This window comes from Perca flavescens, chromosome 14, assembly GCF_004354835.1.
Source record: "Perca flavescens isolate YP-PL-M2 chromosome 14, PFLA_1.0, whole genome shotgun sequence".
Classification (NCBI taxonomy): Eukaryota; Metazoa; Chordata; class Actinopteri; order Perciformes; family Percidae; genus Perca; species Perca flavescens.
Window position 1 is genome coordinate 34,214,499 of NC_041344.1, and position 26,326 is coordinate 34,240,824.

Genomic DNA, 26,326 nt, shown 5'->3' on the forward strand with positions numbered 1-26,326 from the left:
GACCCCATCCCAACGAGGCTACTTAAAGAAGTGTTACCCGTGGTTAACACTTCATTACTAGATATGATCAGTATGTCTTTATTAGCAGGTTATGTACCACAGTTATTTAAAGTAGCTGTGATAAAACCTCTTCTGAAAAAACCCACTTTCGATCCTGAAGTCTTAGCCAACTACAGACCTATATATATATCTAACCTTCCCTTTCTTTCCAAGATCCTTGAGAAGGTAGTCGCTAATCAGTTATGTGATTTTTTACGTAGTTTGAGGACTTTCATTCAGGATTTAGAAAGCATCATAGCACAGAGACGGAACTGGTGAAAATTACTAACAACCTTCTAACTGCTGCCGACAAAGGTCTTGTTTCCATACTTGTCTTATTTGATCTTAGTACTGCATTCGACACTATTGACCATACCATCCTGTTACAGAGATTGGAACATTTAGTTGCCATTAAAGGAATCACACTTAGCTGGTTTAAGTCATATTTCTATGATCGATCTCAATTTGTTAATGTTAACAATAAATCCTCCATGTATGCTAAAGTTAGCCATGGCGTCCCACAAGGCTCAGTGCTTGGACCAATTCTATTCTCCTTATATATGCTTCCTCTAGGCAATATTATTAGGAAACACTCAATTAACTTTCACTGTTATGCAGATGACACCCATAGTGTGTCTCAAATCGCACACTTCCCATAGTGCACTAAGGGAAGTGCACTTCGTACACTATGTACTTACTTGCATAGTGCGTAAAATTTGACGGGGAGTATTGTCTCAAATCGAGCACTGCCTTATGTACTTACCGGAAGTGACGATCAAAACATCTCAGTCCTCCTCCTTCCTCTTCTGTGAAATTGTGAATTATACCCAGGGCAGAGCATTCTCACCACCTGTTGTCACCATACATTTCTGCCTTGTTCATTAAAATGAATGTGATTGTTTTTATTGTTGCCCTCTGTTTTATGCAACCGTAAACATCCAGGTATGATGATATTCATGCTTTTGCTCTTAATTCATTGTAAAAAAAATAAATAACCAAACATGGCCATTTTGAGTTATTTAGCAAAATTGGAGCAATTAAAATTGTGTCCAACTGACATATAACATTAACATAGAAAATAGTCATATTATATGTTGATATATAGGATGTTTATTGCAATAGCTATTAAATACAGTGAAAATACAAGAGTGAAAGCAGAGGCAACACAATAGACATTTAAATAGATCCTATTGTTCTATTCATTGCTGGCCCTGTATTTTGATGGGGAAAGTGATTTGAGGGGGGACTTCAGACTCTACAGCAGGATCCTTTAGCGGTACATCCTCGGTACGGCGTGGGAGCCGTCATCGAGGCCCTTGTCTTCCTCTTTTGGCTCGCCAGCGGTACATCTGATCGTGGTTTAGCCAGAGCCTTTGCAGCGTGCTGTCCACAAGACCAGCAGGGAAATCCTCTCTCTCCTCCCCCAGGTCGTTCTCCTTCCAGCAGAGGAGGACTTCCCTCAAATTGGCAGCATTGTCCATGTCCCTAACGATTATATAAGTCAGATCAGGACAGAAACTGCACTGTTAATATGATATAAGATAGCATACATTAACGTACTGTAACATTACTACTAACGTTGGCAGCTTAATGTATATTTACCAGATCACACATCTAACGCTAAAATCGTCTGCAGTGAGGACGATAGTTTAAAAACAACAACCGTATACCACAACACATGTAACGTTAGCTAGGTTATAACTGATTTGCCAGTGGTTAAACCAAAGAGCATAGCTAGAAGTACCGGTAACTTCGCCGCTGTTAGCTAGCTAAGGTTAGCTAAAGCTAGCTTAATAGCACGTCAAAATACGATGCAAATAAACGTTATAATTCGCGGTAAAAAAATCATCACTGACTGCAAAATTAACCACACATACATAAACAGGTTGCGTATATGTTAAACAAGTATAGCAAAAAGACTAATGTTGAACTTACATTTGGGTCTCGCTGTCGCGTATTCGACCGCCATTATCGAAAGTTTTTCACCTTTTGTTAGCTCCGCCCCTTCCGCTACGTAGCCAAGATGGCGGCAGAGTGCACCAGCCGGGTACTTGTAGTGCACTGCATTTACCACACTTCGACGAGTGAAATTTTGAGTGCACTCAAATAGTTAGTATAAGTACAGAAGTGCGTGATTTGGGACACACCACCAGTTATACTTGTCAATCAAGCCAGACGAAACCAGTCAGTAAGCTAAACTTCAAGCATGCATTAAAGATATAAAATCCTGTATGACCTACAGTTTTCTGATGTTAAACTCAAACAAAATTGAAGTTATTGTGCTGGGCCCCAAATACCTCCGAACTTCATTTTGTAAAGATATAGCTACCCTGGATGGTATTGCCCTGGCCTCCAGCACTACTGTCAGAAATCTTATTTTTGATCAGGATATATCCTTTAATGCCCATCTTAAACAAACCTCAAGAATAGCTTTGTAACATTGCCAAAATTAGGAACATCCTGTCTCAAAACGATGCTGAAAAACTAGTCCATGCATTCGTTACTTCCAGGCTGGACTACTGCAATTCCTTACTATCAGGTTGCTCAAATAAAACCCTTTCTCTCCAGCTGATCCAGAATGCTGCAGCGCGTGCCCTGACAAGAACTAAGAAAAGAGATCATATTTCTCCTGTACTAGCTTCTCTGCATTGGCTTCCTGTAAAATCCAGGATTGAATTTAAAATCCTTCTCCTGACCTACAAAACTCTAAATGGTCTAGCACCATCATATCTTGAAGAGCTCTTAGTATCTTATTTTCCCACTAGAGCACTATGCTCCCAGAATGCAGAACTCTGCATTCTACTACTTTTAGAGACTCTAGGAACCACATGTAACTACATGTGTTTCCTAGAGTCTCTAAAAGTAGACTGGGAGCCAGAGCCTTTTGCTACCAGGCTCCTCTCCTGTGGAACCAGCTCCCAGTCTGGGTTTGGGGGGCAGACACTGTCACCACATTTAAGAATAAACTGAAAACCCCCCTCTTTGATAAAGCTTATAGTTAGGGAGTGAGGAGATCCAGAAATGCTTGTTTCTAACCTAGCTCTGGGGAGTTTACTCCCCGGAGTCCTTATGTTTTTTTTTCGCCCATCATATTTCCTTGGACTAGGATGGCACAAAGATCTTGGTTGCAGCTGTCGCCGTGGTGTAGTGAAGCGTCCTGCTACGTCCAGATATACTCTGGTGTGCAATACTCAGTGTTGGGAGTAACGCGTTACAAAAGTAACGCAATTACAGTAATGTATTCCTTTTTGCTGTAACGTAGTAATATAACGCATTACAAATTAAATTTCGGTAATATTATACCCGTTACAATCTCAGTAACGCGAGTTACAACGCATTTTACCACAACATTTAACAATTTCCCAACACCGCGAAACATTTGATCACAGGAAAAAAAAGCCGTGAGTATTATTTTATAACTTCGTGTCCCAACAACAGGTGACGGTACGTCAGCGCGGACAGCAGTGTGTCCGAGCCGCTGACAGATTTAAACATGTCAGAAATTAATGTTTAATGTTTAGGCTTGCTACATGTAAATATAATTGCAGTTTACCAGCCGTGGAGAGTAACTATGCCTGTAGTAAAAGAGCTTCGAATGTCGACCAAAAACGCTTGTCTTTTACTGTGACCATTTACTGCTCAATATGTTGCAGTTTTACAAACAAGAAAGTGATCAACTTCACTTGACGGACATGTTTGCATCTAGGGTCTCACGTTCATCTCAACACAAGCTAGAAAGAGTACACAACAGACAACTTCCGTGTAGGCTACTTCAAAATAAAAGCACTTCCTGTGACAATTCGCAGTAAAACTAAATTACTGTTAAATAAGGTTGTGGAGCTTTTCACATATCAGCTGTAAATCAAGTACTGTAAATAATGTAAATAGTGAGTTTTAATCACACTATTGGCCATTTCCTTTAGACTGTTTTAAACTAAACAACATGAATTTCTTATTCAAGTGCTTTAAACAAACATTTTACAACAATGCTGTACTTCAATACAACTGTAAGGTAGCCTACTTTTAATTGAGTATTTTCATTTTCTCCTACTTGCCTATTGTATGTTTTACTTGTCTAGTTTTATAACTTTAGTTACTTTGCATATCCATATTAATTATACAAAATATTATGAATAATCTTTGATGTATCAAAGTGGATAAAGAGGAGACCTTATTGATCCGGTTGTGAAATTCACAAGCTAGCTGCCAAGTCAAAGTTCCGCTGTTATTTTGGTGAAAGTAACTCAAAAGTAATGCAAAAGTAGTGTAACGCATTACAATTCAGAGACAGTAATATTGTAATATAACTAATTACTCTCAAATGACAGTAACTAGTAATCTATAATGTATTACATTTTGGAAGTAACTTGCCCAACACTGGCCATAATACATACTGTAACGCCCTGCAGTGCCCTGCTATGACATGAACTACTACGACTACCATTTTTTTTGTCACCGTTACATTATTTTTATTGTGACTATTATTGTCACTGTTCATCACATCCCCAACCGGTACCGTCAGACACCGCCTACCAAGAGCCTGGGTCTGCCGAGGTTTCTTCCTAAAAGGGAGTTTGTCCTCACCACTGTCGCACTACGCTTGCTCTTGGGGGAATTACTAGAATTGTTGGGATTTTATAAATTATAGTGTGGTCTAGACCTACTCTATCTGTAAAGTGTCTCAAGATAACTCTTGTTATGATTTGATACTATAAATAAAATTGAATTGAATTGAAATTGAACTGTGGAAAATGTTCTGCCGCATTCAATTTCTGCAGTATAACCCCAGATAAGCACTATGCAGATGGTCATACACCCTCATACAAACACATGGATGTATCACAACTGGTATGAGGGCATGAAGAAAAACAGAGGATCAAATAATTCTACATGATTGGCATTGTGAAATATGAAAATAACAGCATAATTTAAAGGTCCCATGGCAAGAAAATTTCACTTTATGAGGTTTTTTAACATTAATATGAGTTCCCCCAGCCTGCCTATGGTCCCCCAGTGGCTAGAAATGGTGTTAGGTGTAAACCGAGCCCTGGGTATCCTGCTCTGCCTTTGAGAAAATGAAAGCTCAGATGGGCCAATCAGGAATCTTCTCCTTATATGGTCATAAGGAGCAAGGTTACCTCCCCTTTCTCTGCTTTGCCCGCCCAGAGAATTTGGCCCCCCCATGAGAGAGAGACATCATGGCTTTCAAACTAGCAAAGTGGCAGTTGGGCAAGGCAACACCCCCCCCACCCCTCCCTCCACCTTGACCCCCCCCTCCTCAATAGCTACAGACACAGAAATGGCACATACTAAGGAAAGCTCATTGTGGGACTGGCTCTAGTGGCTGTAATTCTGCACCAAGGCTGAATGTTGTATTGAGTCTTCAGATACAGTATTAGGGGACCACTAAGGTCTATATAAAAGAGACTTCAGATACAGTATTAGGGGACCACTAAGGTCTATATAAAAGAGACTTCAGATACAGTATTAGGGGACCACTAAGGTCTATTTAAAAGAGACTTCAGATACAGTATTAAGGGACCACTAAGGCCTATATAAAAGAGACTTCAAATACAGTATTAGGGGACCACTAAGGTCTATATAAAAGAGACTTCAGATACAGTATTAGGGGACCACTAAGGTCTATATAAAAGAGACTTCAGATACAGTATTAGGGGACCACTAAGGTCTATATAAAAGAGACTTCAGATACAGTATTAGAGGACCACTAAGGTCTATATAAAAGAGACTTCAGATACAGTATTAGGGGACCACTAAGGTCTATATAAAAGAGACTTCAGATACAGTATTAGGGGACCACTAAGGTCTATATAAAAGAGACTTCAGATACAGTATTAGGGGACCAATAAGGTCTATATAAAAGAGACTTCAGATACAGTATTAGGGGACCACTGAGGTCTATATAAAAGAGACTTCAGATACAGTATTAGGGGACCACTGAGGTCTATATAAAAGAGACTTCAGATACAGTATTAGGGGACCACTAAGGTCTATATAAAAGAGACTTCAGATACAGTATTAGGGGACCACTAAGGTCTATAAAAAAGCATCCAAAGAGCACCATTTCATGGGACCTTTTTCAGGTTCATAATTGTATTTTAAGGTTATACCAGAATAGTTTACATGGTTTAATTTTCAAAAAACACCATATTTTTGTTGTACTGCACAGCTCTCTCTCACTGCTGCAGATACTCTTTTCACCTGGTTTCTGTTTTAGCTACAGAGTGAGACCTCTTCTATCTTTGATTGCACTGCACATGCTCAGTAGCTCAGATGTAGAGCATGTCAGCTAGCTAACTCTAGAGACAGTAAAAGAAAGCCTGTTTCTCCAACTTTGGTCAGTTATAAGGCAGGATTAGCTGGGAGACTTCTAAACCAGGGTGCACATGTAAGTAGTTCTTTTGTAGATTATGGTGAACTTGTGTGTGTTGTAGCAGTGCTTTGCTATTGAGAACGACGTAGCATGTTAGCGGTAGCATGCTAACGCTAGCTAACGGTTGTGGTTAGCCAGCTCATTTTCCATCAATCGATTTTGAACAGCTCACTAGGAGGCTGAAGGCAGGACACATTCAGAAACCGTATCTCACTCAAAACAGCATGGATGGATTTTTTTCAAAGTTTGTATGCGTGTGGAAGCACCAGAGACACAAAATAACACCCCAAATCCCAGAAAAAGTGATTTTTTTCATAATATGGGCACTGGTTCATTCTAAGTTTAACTTTAGAACAAATTATTTACTGTTCTGTGTTTAAAAAATAATGGGAGAACATTGAACCATAGCTTTCACAGTGCTTGAAATAGGGCTGAACGATGAATCGTTTTCAATTTGAAAGAATGTGATTAGCTTATTGTGAAGGCTGCAATTAATCGAATTAGCAATATTTAGTTGAATGTTTGGTGTAACATTTGGTTTACCATTATTTATTACTTTTTATTATTATATTCATAGTTTTATAAGATAAATGCTGGACTAATGTTAGATATCACTTAATACGCTGGTGATATCACGCTGAAAATTCAAATCTATGTTCCTTGCATAAAGATATAGAGCAGTTTTTATGGAGTCTCATGTTAAAATGTTCCATGACATGTCTTATCTGTTACACAGACAATATTGAACTTCAGCTCAACTTTAAAAAATAATAATCGTAAATCGAATCTGCCCTGCAGTGCCCTGCTTTGCCCTACTACGCCATGAACTACTACAACTACTATTTCTACGCCCACCAAGAGCCTGGGTCTGTCCCAGGTTTCTCCCTAAAAGGAAGTTTCCTTGCCACTGTCGCACTTGGGTCTTTGTAAATTATAGAGTGTGGTCTAGACATACTCTATCTGTAAAGTGTATTGAGATAACTATTGTTATAATTTGATACTATAAATAAAATTGAATTGAATTGTAATCGCAATATCTGGCAGAGAAATCGCAATTTGATTTTTTCCTTAAATCGTTCAGCCCTAGCTTGAAACCAGTAATTTCTGTGTGTTTAGAGGCTGACTACAGCATACTGCATATGGTTTCCAAGTCCCATTGCATCACACCAGAGACATGATGGACTTAAACCTGAAAGCAAGATACATTGGCTATAGCAGAGCAGAGACCAGCTTCAGATGAAAGTAGGTCCTCAGGGTTTTTAGGGATTTAGGTTTACAAGGAGACTTCTAGTTAAATTCCTTCCATCAAGGTAGCTCAGGTAACCTGACATGCCCGATGGTTTGTTACACAGAACTATCTGAGAAGCGAAAAATTCCTCTATGCAGGAAAAACCCTGGTCTATCAAACTCTTGCCAAAGGAATCAGCACCCCCCTATCTGAGGGGGAGCCGTTTTTCTTTCCTCGTTTTGCCTTGTGGTTAGTCTTCTTTTACTAGTCATGGTTTTAAATCAATGCATCATTTCTCAGGTAAATTTCATGGAAACCCTGTCACATGAATATATTTGAATGAAATTGCCAAGGCAATGTGTGACCCTCATATGAAAAGTAAAATAAAAAAATGTAATCTTGCCAAAGCCAGTCGAGAGAAGAATCTTTTCATCAGCAAAACACTTTAGCGCCATTCTTTGCTCTGTTTTTAAAGAAGAAATACTCCCCTGTTCTGATATAATTGATGCTATTGCAACGTCTAACCAGCTAACCTCTTTAGTCGCCTCTCTATGTTATCTAACCCGTTCTCACTCCCAACTCGTAAAATCGAGCCGCTTGGGCAGTGTCTCTCAGCGTCAGATAGGACGCAAAAATCATCCTTCAGTGTCTGTACGGAACGCACCGGGCAGAGCAGCAGCTCGACCACGGCACTGTAAGATGACGTAGTATTAAGAGCGACAACTGTAGCGAGTAGTATTAAAGCCAGAAATACCGCGGAGGGAAGTTGGTTGGGGGGGTCGGATGGGTCAAACAACACAGGACTTTCACCCAGGAGACCGGGGTTCATGTCCCGTTCTTGTCCCGCGTGTCACTGAAATGTTCATTTTTTTAACCCCAACCACCATCTGTTCCTAAACCCAACTGTCCTGTTCTTCTTTTCCTAAACCTAACTGTCACGTTCTTGTGCCACATGCCAGTTAAAAGTATGTCCCACCAAGCACGTTTAGATAAAGCTTGTTTAGATATGACGCTAAAGGAGACTTTTAGCATCAATAACAACACCGACCAAGAGTCTGTATGTTACGCGATGGGAGTGAGAATGTGTTGCGTTGTCACACACAACTACACAAAGCTGCCAGTAGCTTCTTTTAGGATGCTGATTGGTCCAAACTACTGTTAGTTTGGACACAATCACAATACTTGAAACCTGACCATATGGGTTTTTGTGGCAAGAATGCAGTAAGCTCAGGTAATCAAGAAGAATTTAACTAATAATACAGCTTGGATCTTTTGTATTTTGGCCACAGTTTCTATCGGTTTGGCTAACCTGGGGCATCGTCTGCTTGCTCTTGTTTCTAGACTGGATCTCTGTACTCTGAGTACATTTTTTTTTTATTACTGATTGGAAAGATGGCCAAAAGTGCATGAGTAAGTTGTAATAATTTGAAATACTCCTTTAGAATAAACAGGGATAGTTTTGTTGTTAGGTGTGAGGATTTTTGCTGTGATTATACCTGTAAACTTTTATTTCACTACTCTGGGACCTCCCTCTCTCTCCCTGTAGCAGCCTGTATTATCTTCTTACCTGGACAGGGTACAGTACAGGATTCCTGCAGAACGATAGGTGTGTCTCTGTCCACTGAGGGCTCCAGATCTCCACACAGCTCATCATCCACCAGAATGCTGTCCTGCCGACCTGAGCCATTCGACACAAAGCATGACACATTCCTGAAGCGCAGGCCTTCTCCACACCTCGCCCCCTAATGGAACAGAGAAGAAATAAATGTACTGTGTGAGTCAAACACAACTTTATACAAAAGGCATTTCTAGCTCAAGCAGCAAATGTTATCATGAAGAGCTAGCTCACTGTTCACACTAAATCTAGCTGGGCTTCAGAGGTTTTTAAGCTTTTTATCTTAGGTAAAGTTAGTACAGTTTGGGTTATTTCACGAGTGATTTGCAGATGCACAACCCTGCGGTACCTTCCCGCAGGGTTGTGCATTGGTGGGAGTTCAGAACGCAACCGCCATGAAACAATTAGAAAATAACGTTTTATTTCTCCGATTCACTGCTTTGTTCGGTGCTTAAAATAAATAATGGAGCTTTTTCTTTCATTGATTTTAGTGGTTATATTATTAGCCATTGTGACATAGCAGTTAAAAAATCTCTCACAGCCCATGTTCAGTAATAAATGCCAGTTTGTAAGATAATATTATGGGAATGTAAATACACCTTGTTTCACTATCACATTATGCACATGTTACATTATTCATTGCTACAGTATATACTGGAATTGTAAAAATGTATCTGGGTGTATTGATATGGAATTTTAAAGGTTAATAGAAATATTGATGTTTTGGATTTGACCTTAAAACCCCAATTATTTAATATGTCTAACTTATGTGAACAGAATAATGTAAAGATCTCTATAGTCACATACAAACTCCCTTTAAATGTTATTTCCTCATTCCGAATTTCTTCAACAAGTCTAAATACTGATGCTGATGAAAGAAAAACTACAACTGTCCCAATAGTGTAGTGAAGCTGCTCAGACAATATTGGCCAAACGTGATGGAGTTTTCTAACAGAAAGAGGGATGGAGGCCAACTGACCTCAGACTTGCAGTCAGACCAGGCGCTGTATCTCCAGCTGTAGCAGGGCTTCACCAGGCAGGGCTTCCACTGCTCCATTTGGGACGGACAGGGCCTCCCGTCGCCCTGGGGAGCCTGGATCACTGTCCGCCTCCGCCACAGCTTGCCTGCAGAACAGCATATAAAAAGAAGAAAAAAATGAATTATTTATTTATAAGGACGTTGACTGAGATGAGGAAGACAGGTCGGAGCAGCTGGAAGAGTGTGAATGATTCAAGTGATTTGGAATACGATATTGTCTGTCAAGGTGACCTCCAGGCCTTTATTTTTATTTATTTGTGACAGGACAGCTTAGACATGAAAGGGGAGAGAGAAGAGTCATGACATGCAGCAAAGGGCCGCAGGTTCAAACCCAAACCCGCGGTCGCTGCATCAAGGAGTGGGCCTCTGTATAGGGGTCGGCACGCTCTACCAGGTGAGCTACCCAGGCGCCCACGTTTGGGCCGTCTACCACTGGAGCTACTGTAGATTCTCAGATCAAAGCTGGGATTCAAATGACAGCCAACATAAATAAATAAAGGCCAAGTAAACAAAGATTTCCTGTCATATCATACACACAACACGGAAAAAATGAAAAATATTATGCAAATGTGAACTTAAAGAGGCACCTCACCAATGAGATGACTTCTGTAATTGAAGAATGTATATTAATCTGAATGGAGTCTGGATTGTCGACAGTTAAGTTACTGAAAAATTGCCAGAACATGCAACATATCTGTCTCTTGATATTGCATTGTCCATATTGCGATTTTGATAAAATTGTGATTTACTGTGCAGCCCTAGTCTTTGTGTTTCTTCTTGTTTCATAGCCTGCTGTCCAGGGGGTCCACTGTCACTGTCACGAAAAGTTACTCTTTCCACCAATAAAACATTCCTGTTTTATATTCCCTGTAAACTTTCTTTAACATAGTTAATGTTATTTGCTTCACACGTAACTAATTCTTCCACAGTTTTAAATTTGGGCTCTCTCACTTGCAGAACTAAACCAAACAACTGATACCACCCTTGGAATAAAACCTGATGAATTGAATTAAAAAAACTTAAAGCGGCTCACAGATGGCAATCATGTTATGACCTATCATTATAACATAAGACTCCACATATAGTACATACACATTTTTACTGTATACCTATATACACAGCAAATAACAACTAACTACAAACTGAAAACACATATCAATACAAATTAGTGGTCTTCTGCAATGTGCCCATACAAGAGAGAGGGAGGACAAAAGGGAGGGGGCCCCCAGCCACCTTCCTGTCAGAATCAACAGGTGAAAACAAAGATTCACACATCAACAGGGTTTGATCCAGTTTATACAGTCAATCGGGTCCAGGTCGGGTCCTGATCTACAGTATCTTACGTGAGTTACAGGCATAGACTGTATAAAACATGGACGTAGTCTCTGTGACGTCACCCATAGGTTTCTGAAGAGCGAAAATTAAGCAGAAAGGGTGGGGCTCCGATGGCTCTGACCGTCGCCATATTGGCAGTGCCTTACGTCGGCTAATCCAAAAATAGGCAAAATAAACGACAACTTGTTAATTACAATCAGCTGTGAAATCTGTGCCATCGGGTCTGTGTCTCCCGGGTCCGGGTCCCAGCTTAACATAACAGACAGATCTGTTTCAGTTCTGAAACCACTGAGAGTGAATCTTGCGTGTTGGATGTTATTATCATACTGTCTGTGATGTGTCTGTGTTTTTGTTCCAGTGCTCTGCACAGATCTGACACCTGCCAGCCCGCCTGTTCTCTGAAGCTCTGTGGCACGGAGAGACAGATGTCATAAAATATATAGACATTCGCAGCTTTGTTTAAAAATCTCTCAATAGAAGCTTTGAATGTAAAGAAAAATGACATTTGGTACAGTAGAAATAAAGACCTAGTTCCCTCTGTAGATGATGAAATAAAGGCTACGACTTGGCAATTTAAGTCTAAGTTGCACAGTAGGAGGAACACTGTGGTTGGTTACGAGGTAACTGTGTAGTGTCATAATCAATTAGACTGCATCTGAATCTTGACCTCCACTGTAATGGTTCTTTTTTTGTACCATTTCTACTCTACATCTGGGTGAATTTCTCAAGTGACTCATATGTACCCTTATTTTCTAAGGAATGAAGTCTGGCTTCTCCTTTCATTTTCTTCTGTCTCAGGGTAATAATTTAACACTTCTCTTTTAGCTTACTTGATCTATGGTGCAATTTTGAGGCTTCATCAAAGATTCCTTTGTTGTGTTAAAATGAAACAAGGGGCTGTCTTATAGGCTGGGGGATACGAGTGGGCAGGATGGTAGGAGTGCCATTTACCAAATTAACTCTGCATTTTAACAAAGTGCCCCAGGGGAGGGATGTGAAAAAACTCTCTATTAAAGTCTGTCTCACAGGGAATGCATGTGGTTTTTGTCCACCGTGCAACCTAAAACAAATACTAGTCAGCAATAATACTTCAAGTGACAAAATAAAAAAGTAGGTCTCAAAATCCACAGAACATTTAAAGGTAGATTTTGTAAAGCATTTTGGCATTAATACTGATTTGAATGATGATCAATTATTATTTAGTATTCTATTTAGATAGTGTTCTTTTAAATGGAGACAATACATTTGATCTAATTCAAAAAGGTCATTCTCAGACCTCTAGGCATTTTTTTCAGAGAGATTATTAGCTACCATTATTCAAATATGGTATGGCAGGATTAATTGATATGATTTTCAGTGTTGTTAAGTCCCGTAACACTCCACGTGATGTTGAACACTGTCAGAAACAATTCCCTCTGTGATGTTTTCCCAGCAGCAGATCTCACCAGATCTTCCAACAAACCAACCAATGTGCATAAATAAAGGACATTTCTAAAATCTCCTGTGACTATAAAACAATGGGCATCCTGCAACAACCAGCTAAGCGTCCCCCATGACTGTTGGGATTTGATTAAACATCCTGCACAAATCTCAAATGATTATGGGCCCCAGATTTCTAATCAACGTTCACCATCTCCAGCTTCATGTCTGTGTGCTGCTTCGTTTACTGGTTTCTTTGCAGAAGATGCTAGCACCTTATGTCGACAGAAACCAGTCATCGTCCTCAATTACGCTTCTTCTGCTTCTGTGGTCTCCCTGCGGGAGGCCACGGCAGTGCTTGGGGTTGAGCAGTGGGTGGCAGTGAGTGCTGCTGGGGAAAAGAGAAGCCTGTGCCAGATGTCACTATCAGTGTTTGGCTGGAGAACACACAAAGCCATGGTTATCTATGCACACAGTTTGGACACATCCAGAAAAATAGCTGTTTTTACACCGACTGATTGATAACAGCACCTTGCTGCTTCCAGGTATGCTTGAAATCACAAATCCAGCTCATTACTATTCCTGGCTCAGGAACAGAAATGAACTCTTCCAGGAAAGTATGTCCTCACAGCCAGCCTGGAGATAAAAAGAAACACAGGAAGGAAAGCGAGGAGCCCTCTGTTGCTTTGGCCTACCAGCTGTTCCTCCATATAAGGAAAGAAATCCTTCTTGCCTGGGGACAGATTAAGGTTACCACAGTAGCTAAAGCCTGTATTGGTTTCATATCTACTATTTGCTCTTGTTGCTTCTGGCTGCTGCTCTTCTCAAGGACTCGTGGAGAGCAGAGTGCTCCCTGAGCCCCTTAGCACACACTCGTAATGGACCGCCAATCAATGGCCTGATCCTATGGAATTACATGCAAGGAGATTATTATCCCTCACTCAGTTGGTTTAGGGCTATAACGCCACTGTTTCTCACATCATGAAGCGTTTCTGGTTTCCACCATTACCGTAAGAGAGGCCGACAACTGAGAGCTGATCACTGCCAACCTTCAGCAGTGATGGATCACCAGTGTTGGGAGGGGTACTTTTAAAGCGATTCTACTGCAGATTACTGTATACATGCTGTAAAATGTAATATGTATATGTATTCCATTATTACTAGTAAAGTAAAGTAAAGTATACAAAATACTTTGGATTTACTTTTGGAATACTTCAAAATAATCTCGCTGACCCCATTTGTCTAGGTCCCTCTGAATGTAGTTAAAGGGATACTTTGCCAATTATAAACCAGCTCTGTGTCATCTTCAACCGAAATACATTGTCCCACACATGATGCGTCACGTAAAGCAGACACTGTGTGGTTGGGTGCCAGCTTTACTGTGTGCATTGAGTTTTGCCGATACGTGGTACTGAATGAATTAAGATACTTTTTTTGGAGGGGCGGGGGGGGGCATTTGATTTTATCAGGTAGTGACAGTAGAGTAGTCTTGCATTGCCAGACCTTGAGGGTCTGGATAGTCCACACAGCATTCCGGGATGGGAGAAAAACATGCTCTCGTTTAATGGCATTTCTTTAAACCAATCACAGTCGTCTTGGGCGGTGCTAAGGGCAAGCAGAGCAACAGTGCTGCTGCAAAAATAGCCTCAGGAAGGAATTGTTTCAGTGGAACGTGTGTAAATTCAAAGGTTGTTTTAGTCATGCAACAGAAAACTCAGATTGGACAGAAAAGTGGAAGGTAACAGGACATCCGAAAAGAGTGACATCTGGCGGAATTTCCGGCAGAACGAGAGCAACTACGGAAGTTGAACGTTGTGGGGGGAGATAGAGGGGATGACACGCAGCAAAAGCTGCAGGCCGGATTCGAACCAGGGCTGCCGCCAAGCACTGAGCCTAAATGGGGCGCACACGCCACCAGGTGAGCCAGAGGTTGTACTGAATTAATTAACTGAATTGTCTTAACTACACGATCCTGGATACACATTGATTTCATTGATTTCATTTAATAAGGTTGCTCTGCTGCCTGGCATTGTGTCTTGGACAATGAGGTATTTATTTTAATCACTTTTAAAAAGATTGCACTCGTTTTTTTACACAGGTCTTGGTAGTTTTTAACCATTGCAGGGCCCATAACTGCTGTTAGAAAAAGAAAATAGACAAGCTGTGTAAATATGAGCTCTGTGCGCTGGTACCAGGGAGGGAAGCCAAACACTGCTCATCAGCACACACTTCCAACACTAAGATGACACAGAGCAGAGTGATTACTGTATTAATCTATACATTGTTTTTTTTGTAAAATCATACTTATACCTTAAACTATTTCCAATACTGTATTTCTTTCAGGGCTAACATTAACCTTTGAACCTCTAGAAAAATGTAATTTTAAAACATTTACTATTCCACAGCAACGGGGCGAACTGCATCTGCTGATATAGATCTTGTGATATAACGCTACAGAGCAGCTAGATGGACATTGTGGTAATATTGATTTCTCCACTAAAGTATTTCATTTCTGAAACCCAAATAGCATCCAGCAACTTGATCCTTCCGATGTAATAACTACTGTTGAAGTATTACTGCAGTATGGGAATGTCTTAAAGGTTTTACATATAAGGATTAAATACTATTCAGCCAGTGAAAACTACAATGTCAAGTCTGATAAAAATGTCCTCCTGATGTCGCCAGACTTTTTGTAGCTCAGGTTGGGCATGGACATAGATTTTTAACAGAAAGCCTGCATTAGTTTTAAAGACAGAGTTTGAAGACTTGGATATTTATCATACAGGCAGGGGGTACTGAAAAAAATGCTATTGGTTGCATAATTAAAAAAATGTAGTGTTAATTCGAGGTTGACCTAAAGTGGGGTTAAAATGTCAGGATATCTCAGGCTCCGGTAATTCTATTTTGTTTGTGTAACACTATGGCCTTAAGAACAGCGTCCTAGACTTCTGCTGTTATTGAGTGGTGTGTTTACTTTGTAAAAGAATAAAGACTCTACTACATGTGTGGTCTTCTGTATGATGCACCTTTAAGCCCAAGACACACCAAGCCGCCGGCCTTCATTTTGGCCGATTTGACATGTATAATCGGAGTCTCTCAAAATCTGATGAAAATCTTTTAAACTGACCTTTGTCAATCTGAAATGAAGACAGATTCAGCAACTGCACGGCCTATTTTTCACTTAAAATATTTTTTTAAACTATTTTAGTACAATATGAGATCGTTTTCAGAATGAGCCGCCATGAAAGTCTGGCTTTGAATTTCCGGAGAAACCAAACCCACGTGACGTGTTCGTCCAATCAGCTGGCGGTTTTAATTTTTGGGCGACAATACAGATTAGCGCCGCTGCTGTTATGGAGACGTGTTACATCTTGTCACTTTGGTGTTTTCCGAAGCACTTTTTTGACCAACTCGGGGATAGTGATCAGTCTGACTCCCTTTCTGCCGAGGGTCGGCCGTCTGGTTGGTGTGTCTGGGCCTTTAAACCCCCTCTGAACAATTCACATTAGTAAAAAGGAACCACATGAAAAATTTTAAACCCTTAATTTTAAAAGATTTATTATACCTATTATTTGGCCTAAAGAGTGAAAAAATAAGTTAAGGGTTTCAATTACATCACACAATTTTCCTTAGCAGATGGAAGTGAATTGTTAAAATTGTGTTTTACTTGCCCCAGGCCTGATGGCCTGGGGCAACCCTGACTTAAAGTCAATCTCAACTTTAAGGAAATGCAAAACTTAAGGATGCCTTTTTCTGGTCAACATGGCAACAAGCACTATGTATTGTTACTATTGGGATCAACTGTTACAGGTGGAGTACAGTGCAAGGGTTGGATGGGGGCTATTCTGTCTCATCTCTCAGTTTTACCTTGGTCTCGACTAAACCAGACAATGATCAGTTGTTTCATGTGCGTAAAGGATTCCCACAAAAAAAGAGCTGTAAACTTGAATTCACATCAACCGGCAAATTAAGTAATTCATTCAATAGCCATGGTGTCCTGCATTATGGACCTACACCAGACAAAAACTGCACATAATCTCCCAATCTGTACTACACAGTGATGGGAGAAATTATAGTTATAATCAGAGAATGAATCAGTTCAATTTGTCTAGTGCCAGACAGAATCAGATCACCCTGTGGTTGTGAAGTGAAATCACACCATATGTAGACGTAAATTGAAACCCACATTTTCAGGGGATAAGATGCAGTCATCTGTTGTGGAACAGAATCAACCTCAGCATGACCAAGGACAAGGTTACTTTGGTATGGAAACACTGCAAAGGATCAAACTACACACACATACCTGCCAGCCCACAGGGGTGGGTGCACTGAGACCATGGTGACCAGTCAGACAGCTGGCAGTTGACAGGACATTCCACAACACAGGAAGCATTCATCTGCCACTTTCTCTCCAGGCCCAGCTGCAAGAGAAAACAGGTTTTTATTTCCTCTTCATATTTATTCCTCTTTATGTTTATAATGCAGTGCCCTGCTACCCCTGCCATGCCCTGCTACGCCCTTATGTGCCTCTTCTGCTCGATGGTGCTGGGTAATGTCATTTTTCCCACCGTGCGCTACATTAAAATCAATGCGACACACCTTATAAAAAGTGGGGAGGTTGTTGATATGACTAGGTAAGATGCATGTAAATTGTTGCGCCCAACACTGTTGAAATTTACAGCTATATTTCGATTTCTTTGCGGGAACACCGCCTTCACCTGCCATTTTTATCTGCTCGCTTTCAGGTCAGAACTTTACACAAAGCTTGCGCAGAGATCAACTGCGCAACTGGGTTATAGGTTGCCAGGTTGAGGGTTATAGGTTGCCAGGTTGAGGGTTATAGGTTGCCAGGTTGAGGGTTATAGGTTGCCAGGGTGAGGTGACAAACGGGTTGAAAATTGTATATGGTGTGTGGATTGTGTGAATAGGATGCGTTTCATACAAGATCTGGCAACTGGTCAACATTAAACAAACATATTGGTCTGATTATTTCTAAAGGAGTTTGGGCCATGCAAATTACGGGAGATTCCCGGGAGAAATGACAAACCGGGAGGGGTCCGGGAGGTAGGGCCAAAAAAACAGGAGAAACCCGAGAAGAGTGTTGGCAGCTATGGCTCTGATTGGTCAGCATTTTGTGGGTCTCCAACTCTGTACCAGCATTTTCTACCGTGAACAATCTACAAGTAATGCTTCTTACAGCGAAAACACACCGGGTGCATAAGCGTCGCGTATAGCGCCCATGTTGCAGCAACAGTTTTGGTGTCACTTCTATTTCTTGCACTAGACGCGAGTGAATGTTTCAAGCCAGGCAGGTAATCACATACAGGAAGACCACAGTGCAGATACTTTACAAAATAAAACACATTTCAAAATAAAACACCCAGGTTCATGGTGATTTTGGCTGTCTTGACTTGACTTCTTGACTCGCAACGAGACACGCGATCAGGCACACGGAGGGAGAGAATGACGGACGGACAGAGAGTCTCACACACACACACACACACACACACACACACACACACACACACACAGCCACATATAGGCTACAATTACCACAGTTTCCCCCACTCATCCTGTCTCTTTCTATCGGAGAGAGAGAGAGAATGAGAGAGAGAGAGAGAGAGAGAGAGAGAGAGAGAGAGAGAGAGAGAGAGAGGAGAAGGATCGCTTTGTGACCAGCGTAGAAATAGGCGTAGAAATAGGCGTCCGGTATGAATGGCCAGCCGCACGATCAGGCACGTATCTACGCTAAGCGGGCCATGTGCGACGCTTACGCGCCTGGTATGTTTTCACTGTTAACCAAAAACTACACAACTGAACATGTTAATTTTTTTAACTGCTCTTTAATGTTTGATGTGAAGCAATTTTAATTGCCTTGTTGCTGAAATTTGCTATACAAATAAAGCCTTGCCTTGTCTTACTCTTTGTCGAAAAAACAAACAGTGGCTTTAACAGGAAATGCTACACAACCCACCTGTTTACAGAACTTGAGGTCTACAGATTTGCCGTCGCTACGCACACAGTCCAGCATGCGAGTTTTGATGCCATTTCCGCACACTGCTCTGTCACTGAGCTGACAGGTACTCCAATCTGCAGAGAGACGGTTCATCAGCAAAAACAACTCACAAAGTCATGTACCACCAACAATACATGTGTAATCATGACTTCATGTTGTACTGTAAGTTCTGCTGCCTTTGATAATTGCATATAGTATACTGCATACTCTATTTGAGTCTCACCAGTGATGTTGTAGGAGTAGTGGAAGCAGTTGCTGTTGAGTTTGCAGAGCTCTGTCTCTTTAGTCGGAGGACACTCCTTCTCCTCTCCAGGCTGGCGGAGCGGGGAAGCACTCCTCTCTCGAGTACTGTTCCCGCTGCATGGCTGAGGAGCAGAGGAAAGGATACGGACTTATTCAGACAGTCTTACAGTATGAGCACATGTGACAAGAATCAGCATTCACACAAATACTTGTAACAGTGACGTTTGACACAAAGCACTGACAGAGAAAGTAATATGTCATTTATACCAGTGGACATGGGCTCCAGGCTCCCCAGTCTGATAGCACACAGTCCTCGGGGCAGGGGAGCCGGCTGTTGCGGGCCCCCAAAGGCATCTCCTCTGGATCACACAGGTAGTCCTCCACCTGCTCAGAGGGCCCGTCTATAGTGTTCAGCATACATCTGAAGACAAAGGGGTTCAAGTAAAGGTTAGTGTACTTCCACAACACACCATAATCTGTGACAGAAATTACATCTTTAGTCATTTCAGCTATTGATCAGTAGGAATACAGCTCTGCCATTTCTGGATGTGATCAATCTGTATCCTGGTGAAGAGCTAATGCATTACTATTGTAAATATGTCTCTACAGGGTGAAGTAAGAGGTGCTTCCGAGAGCTTTTTTTTTAACCACTCTCAGTCAAAGTTTGCTCTCTTATTGTAACCTGGTTATTGTTCTCTACATGGCATAGACCTGCTTAAAAAGCAGAAATCCAACCCACGTAAAAACAAAACGCTAAAAACAAACAGCCAACAGGTGCCATATAGCGGAGATAAAGCTGTTGAGTCAGACTCTAAAGGAAAACCCATCGGTGTAATGTGGAAAAAGGTGTCGCAATTCTGGAAACCATTTTAAATGGTAGTTGAAATTTGTTTAAATCTCCTACATTTTCACAAAATATGTTACTGAAGCAGTCCAAATGGTTTCCATGGATTACATGGCTTGAGACCATAAATCTGGTCTGACAGTAATGGAGAAAACTGCACATGAGCTACAAGTGGAAAACACTTGACTGCAAGCCAAAGCTAATGACCTTTTCTCGACGCAACTCGCCGCAACATTTTCGGCATCCCAGAATAAGAAGAAAAGGGGAGTTTAGCCCTTCTCCTGGGCTGCAGAGCGAGTCTCACTTCCAAAAACCAGAAGTCATTGATCATGCACACCTCACCCAACAGCCAAAGCCAGGCCTCGCACATTCATTTCCCAGATCCACAACTACCAGTTGAAAGAGATGATAATAGGACAGACCCTGGAGTACACCAGACAGCGAGTCCTAATCTTCCCAGATTACACAGCTGAGGTTATCAAGCAATGGCACGAGTTCCGCGAGCTGATGCAAGCCCTGCAGGAACTGAAGCTAAAGCACAGCCTGCGTTTGTTGGCCAAGCTCCATATCCAACATGACGGGCAGCCAGGGACTTTACCCAGAGAAGCAAAGTGCAAATCTGATGGTTTGTTGAGATGACTCCACTGGACTGGAGATATTTGCTGAGAGCCTTAAGGAATACTACCAGATACTTAAAGACAGTACTTAACATTATATATTATTTGAAAAGAGGTAAAGGGGTGATAAGCCTGCTGCAGCTTGTTATATTTGTTGGCTTTTTAGTGAGCACGCCTTTAGAGAGGCACGTTTACCAGCCATACGCACGGCAATCCTACAATGTCAGACCTGTAAGGTTTTTGTATAACTTCCAACGCGACACAAGTCTGAATTGAATACCGTCAGATAAACATAAAGGCTGCAGCACATGGTTAAACATGAACAGCCTGAACAGCTAAAAATTCAATACCTCAATCATCATCTCTTATGCACTAAGAAGGTAATATCATCAGTTGAATGAAGTAGAAAATACTGTGAAAGATGCATTTTCAAGTTGTTGAGGAGATTCTTCTCAGATCAGACCATCTATTAAAACTATCCCCCTTTGCTGTGCGACCTATATTTTCACTTTTCATTTATGCCAACTGTGTGGATAAATAACTGTTAATCTAGTAGCAAAATGCTTTTCATGCAGCATCCCAACTTAACATCCTCTCTAAAATGTGTGTGCACTGTTGCATGTTATACAACAAGCAGCAGAACTCGCTCTCTAATAACGTTAAAGGATACGATTCGCTGACCAGCTCCTGAGAGTGGCTCAGTGGGCTCCCATCTCCAAAATCATCCAAGGACATTTTCAAGTAAGCACTACTTTAAGCTTTCTTTTTGAGCATTTCAGTTAAGTGTCTTTTCGGATATGGTTTCATCATGATTCTAAATTAGCATGAAGACAAATTGAAGAGTAACTCTACAGGCTTCAGGATCTGGCATATCTGGGCACAGGCCGTAGGAACCTCTAACTAAGATTTGAAAGTATTTTCTGTAATTCCATTAAAGTCTGGAATGCTGTTGACCGATATTTAGGGACCCCCCCTCCCCCCTTTATATTCCATACATCCATACCCATTTGCAATAATTATCATTTTAAAGATTATTTTTGGGGCATTTTTAGGCCTTTATTTGTATAGGACAGCTGAAGACATGAAAGGGAAGAGAGAGAGAGAGAGAGAGAGAGAGAGAGAGAGAGAGAGAGAGAGAGAGAGAGAGAGAGAGGAATGAGAAGCAGCAAAGGGCCACAGGAGTTTAACGCATGACTGCTGCGTCAAGGATTGAACATGGGCGCGCGCTGTACCAGCTGAGCTACTCAAGCGCCCACAATTCTCATTTTCAATCAGGAAAAAAGCAATTTTCTAATATGTCTTGGTCTAGCCGAGACATTTACATACTGATGGGCATTGTAGTTTGTCATTTTATGAAATCAGATGTATAGGGTCCTCTCACTTCCTCTCATTTCTCATATTTACAATTAACATTGTCTCTCAAGACATATGGAGTGCCATGGCAGTCTTCACTGGCTGATCATCCTTTATTCAATTCAATTCAATTCAATTTTATTTATAGTATCAAATCATAACAAGAGTTATCTCGAGACACTTTACAGATAGAGTAGGTCCAGACCACACTCTATAATTTACAAAGCCCCAACAATTCCAACAATTACAGTAATTCCCTCAAGAGCAAGCAGTGCGACAGTGGCAAGGAAAAACTCCCTCTTGGGAAGAAACCTGGGACAGACCCAGGCTCTTGGTAGGCGGTGTCTGACGGGCCGGTTGGGGGTGTGATGAACAGTGGCAATAATAGTCACATTAATATCTATTAATTTATTTAGATATTTGAATCCATTTGCAAGCTCTCGTGATTTGTTTTCAAGATTATACAGTATAATCATTAACTTGGGGTAACTACTGATGTGTTGCTTGTAATGAAGACCTGGGATAGAGAGCTTGTGATTTATGGTTGGATTGGAATACAATATGGTTACATACATTAAAAAAAATTTAGCACACCAATTGATTGATTCCAGAGGGCCTATACTATGTTTTATAGACATTATAAAATGTGTGTACTGTAGTTACTTCCAATAACTGTACTTTTTGTTCTGTAAATACTCCAGGGACATGTTTACATATGCTATTTTTTGGAAATGTGTTAATAATTCTCTATCAGACTTGACTGGGTTGAGCTATGATCCAAATCCATCTCTCTGTCTTCTAAACCACATTTCAGCCTTTACATTTAATCAACGTAAGCTGTTATTTGCAGGCTTTATAGCTGCAAAAAAAGCCCAGAGTCTCTCTTAGCAGATTTACTGGAGTCTGGCCTTTAACAGAGAAGCAAATTTGGAATGTATTACAGCTAAAGATAAACCAAGGATGCCAAAAGACAATACGATTATTGATGGAAATAATGGCTGCCCTTGATAATCTATAGATTTAAATGCTTTAACCTCAGCTGCCACCCTCACCCTTTTTTCTGTTGATAGTTTTTTCTTGCTGCTTTTGCTTATTTAGTCATTTTATCGGTATTTATACTCCGTATATGTTGTGCTTAAAAAGACAATAATATTTGATCACAAAAAAGTAAAATGATGAAATAAAATGTATAATTTTGTCATCTGAAAGAAAATAACTGTAGTAACAGTTGTGAGTTTGGCTCTCCTCCATCATCGTAGTGCATGCTGGGATATTTGTAAACCCAAAGTTCACACAAGTCAATATATCCTTGATAAAGCAGGTGGGCCAACAACACTTCTGGGCTTTTGGGGCTTAATTGGCTAAATGCAGTCTTGGTTGCAAATGTTTATGAGAACACAAGTATAGACCAGCATGCAGATTGAAACAGGCCTAGTAGACATGGTTTCATCTTACCTGACTTTCCTGGTCTGAACACCTTCACCACAGTTATCCTTTAGGTCCACATTGCTGACCTTCCACACACTCCAGGGCTCTGCCAGCCAGACATACTGGCCACAGTCACTGAGGCACGGCACCACCTCGTACACCTGACACACACAAACACCACACTTACATGTCGGATTCTGTACAGGAAATGTATATTTAGAAACACAAAAAAGATGTAAACTGAATTTTGTATGTGTACTTAAAGTGCTCATATTATCCTTTTTCGGCTTTTTCCCTTTCCTGTATTGTGTTATATATCTTTTTGTGCACATTATAGGTTTAAAAAGTGAAAAAGCCCAAAGTCCTCCCCCAAAGGGCCTTACCATCTCCAACAGAAAACACTGTTCACCAACTGCTCCAAACAGCTCTATTGTAGTCCAGCCTTTACTTCAGAGACAAACGTGGTCACTTTGGAACACACATTATAATGCTCGCCTAGCTGCTAGCGTAGCACGCCCTCATACTCTGCTTCTGACTGGCTAGTAGTCCTTACCTAGGTACTGTCAGGGCACGCCCTCATACTCTGCTCCTGACTGGCTAGTAGTCCTTACCTAGGTACTGTCAGGGCACACCCTCATACTCTGCTCCTGACTGGCTAGTAGTCCTTACCTAGGTACTGTCAGGGCACGCCCTCATACTCTGCTTCTGACTGGCTAGTAGTCCTTACCTAGGTACTGTCAGGGCACGCCCTCATACTGTGCTTCTGACTGGCTAGTAGTCCTTACCTAGGTACTGTCAGGGCACGCCCTCATACTCTGCTTCTGACTGGCTAGTAGTCCTTACCTAGGTACTGTCAGGGCACGCCCTCATACTCTGCTTCTGACTGGCTAGTAGTCCTTACCTAGGTACTGTCAGGGCACGCCCTCATACTCTGCTCCTGACTGGCTAGTAGTCCTTACCTAGGTACTGCGCATGTGCGACTCCCAACAAAGATGGAGCAGAAGTGAGATGTCTCACTCTGTAGCTAAAACAGAGAGCTCAACACAGGGTGAAAAGAGGAGCTGCAGCAATGTGCAGTACAACAAAAATATGGTGTTTTTTAAAATTAAACCACATAAACCTATTCTGGTACAACCTCTAAATGCAATTATGAACCTGAAAATGAGCATAATATGAGCACTTTAAAATCTGGAACTGATCTGAAAGAATATTTTTTTTTAGACTAACAATGATTCATCAGATTAAAATCCAAGCTAAATTAGACAATCATTAATAGTTTTCTTTTTAACAATTTGACTAAACACAAAAAAAATACATTTCAGAAGTGAAGTGAAGACAAAGTTAAAAAAAAATATGTTCAACATAAATATTTTAAAACACAAACGGTGTACTTACTTGAGCCTGTGGATGGAATCCATTCATATAAAAAAGAGAAAGGAACAACAGAAAATAATTAAGTTAGATTATTGTACTGAGGAATTAAACATAAATATACATACATTTAAAGTACAGTAATGGTAATAAATACTGAAACACATTGAACCTCAAGCATTTGTTTGTCACAGTTTAGGCAAGGCAAGGCAAGGCAAGGCAAGGCAGCTTTATTTATATAGCACATTTCAGCAACAAGGCAATTCAAAGTGCTTTACATAAAACATTAAAGAGCAGTTAGAAAACAATTAAAAAACAATAATAAACAACTTAAAAACATTAAAAGACAAGAATAAAATTGATAGTGCAGTATAATAATAAAAGTTACAGTGCAGTATAAGAAATTAAAGTTAATAAAATAGATTATTTAAAGAAAAGCAACATCAAAAAGATAGGTCTTTAGCTTAGATTTAAAAGAACTGAGAGTTGCAGCGGACCTACAGGTTTCTGGGAGTTTGTTCCAGATATGTGGAGCATAAAAACTGAACGCTGCTTCCCCCTGTTTAGTTCTGACTCTGGGGACAACAAGTAGACCTGTCCCAGACCACCTGAGAGGTCTGGGTGGGTCATAATGTGGTAACAGATCAGAAATGTATTTTGGCCCCTAAACCGTTTAGTGATTTATAAACTAGTAAAAGTATTTTGAAATCAATTCTTTGAGGCACTGGAAGCCAGTGTAGAGACTTCAGTACTGGAGTGATGTGATCCACTTTCTTGGTCTTAGTGAGGACTCGAGCAGCAGCGTTCTGAATCAGCTGCAGTTGTCTGATTGATTTTTTAGGGAGACCTGTAAAGACACCGTTACAGTAGTCAAGTCTACTGAAGATAAAAGCATGGACAAGTTTTTCCAGATCCTGCTGAGACATAAGCCCTTTAACCCTTGATATATTTTTAAGGTGATAATAGGCTGATTTTTTAATTATGTTAATGTGGCTTAAAATTTAGGTCTGAGTCCATGACTACACCAAGATTTCTTGCTTTGTCTGTTGTTTTTAACATTGTCGTTTGAAGCTGAGCGCTGACTTTCAATCGTTCCTCTTTTGCTCCAAAAACAACCACCTCCGTTTTTTCTTCATTTAATTTAAGAACGTTCTGGCACATCCAATCATTAATCTGTTCAATGCACATATTTAATTGTTGTATTGGGCTATAGTTCCCTGGCGATAAGGTTATGTAAATTTGTGTGTCATCCGCATAACTATGGTAACTTATTTTGTTGTTTTCCATAATCTGAGAGAGTGGAAGCATGTAGATGTTGAACAGAAGAGGCCCCAGAACTGAGCCTTGGGGAACTCCGCACGTCATATTTGTATGCTCAGATGTAT

The 26,326-nt window shown here is 40.7% G+C and overlaps 1 protein-coding gene across 1 annotated transcript in view; it reads right to left on the bottom strand.

The window, feature by feature from the left end:
* Positions 1–26,326, bottom strand: part of thsd7aa (thrombospondin, type I, domain containing 7Aa) — a 258,145-nt gene that overhangs the window by 54,213 nt on the left and 177,606 nt on the right. The window contains exons 16-23 of the mRNA XM_028597031.1: positions 24,966–24,971; positions 23,598–23,731; positions 19,596–19,749; positions 19,309–19,450; positions 19,044–19,159; positions 17,373–17,490; positions 10,256–10,401; positions 9,229–9,403 (exon numbers count right to left, since the gene is read on the bottom strand). Of these exons, the coding sequence (XP_028452832.1) occupies positions 9,229–9,403; positions 10,256–10,401; positions 17,373–17,490; positions 19,044–19,159; positions 19,309–19,450; positions 19,596–19,749; positions 23,598–23,731; positions 24,966–24,971 (991 nt within the window). The remainder of the gene's footprint in view (positions 1–9,228; positions 9,404–10,255; positions 10,402–17,372; positions 17,491–19,043; positions 19,160–19,308; positions 19,451–19,595; positions 19,750–23,597; positions 23,732–24,965; positions 24,972–26,326) is intronic.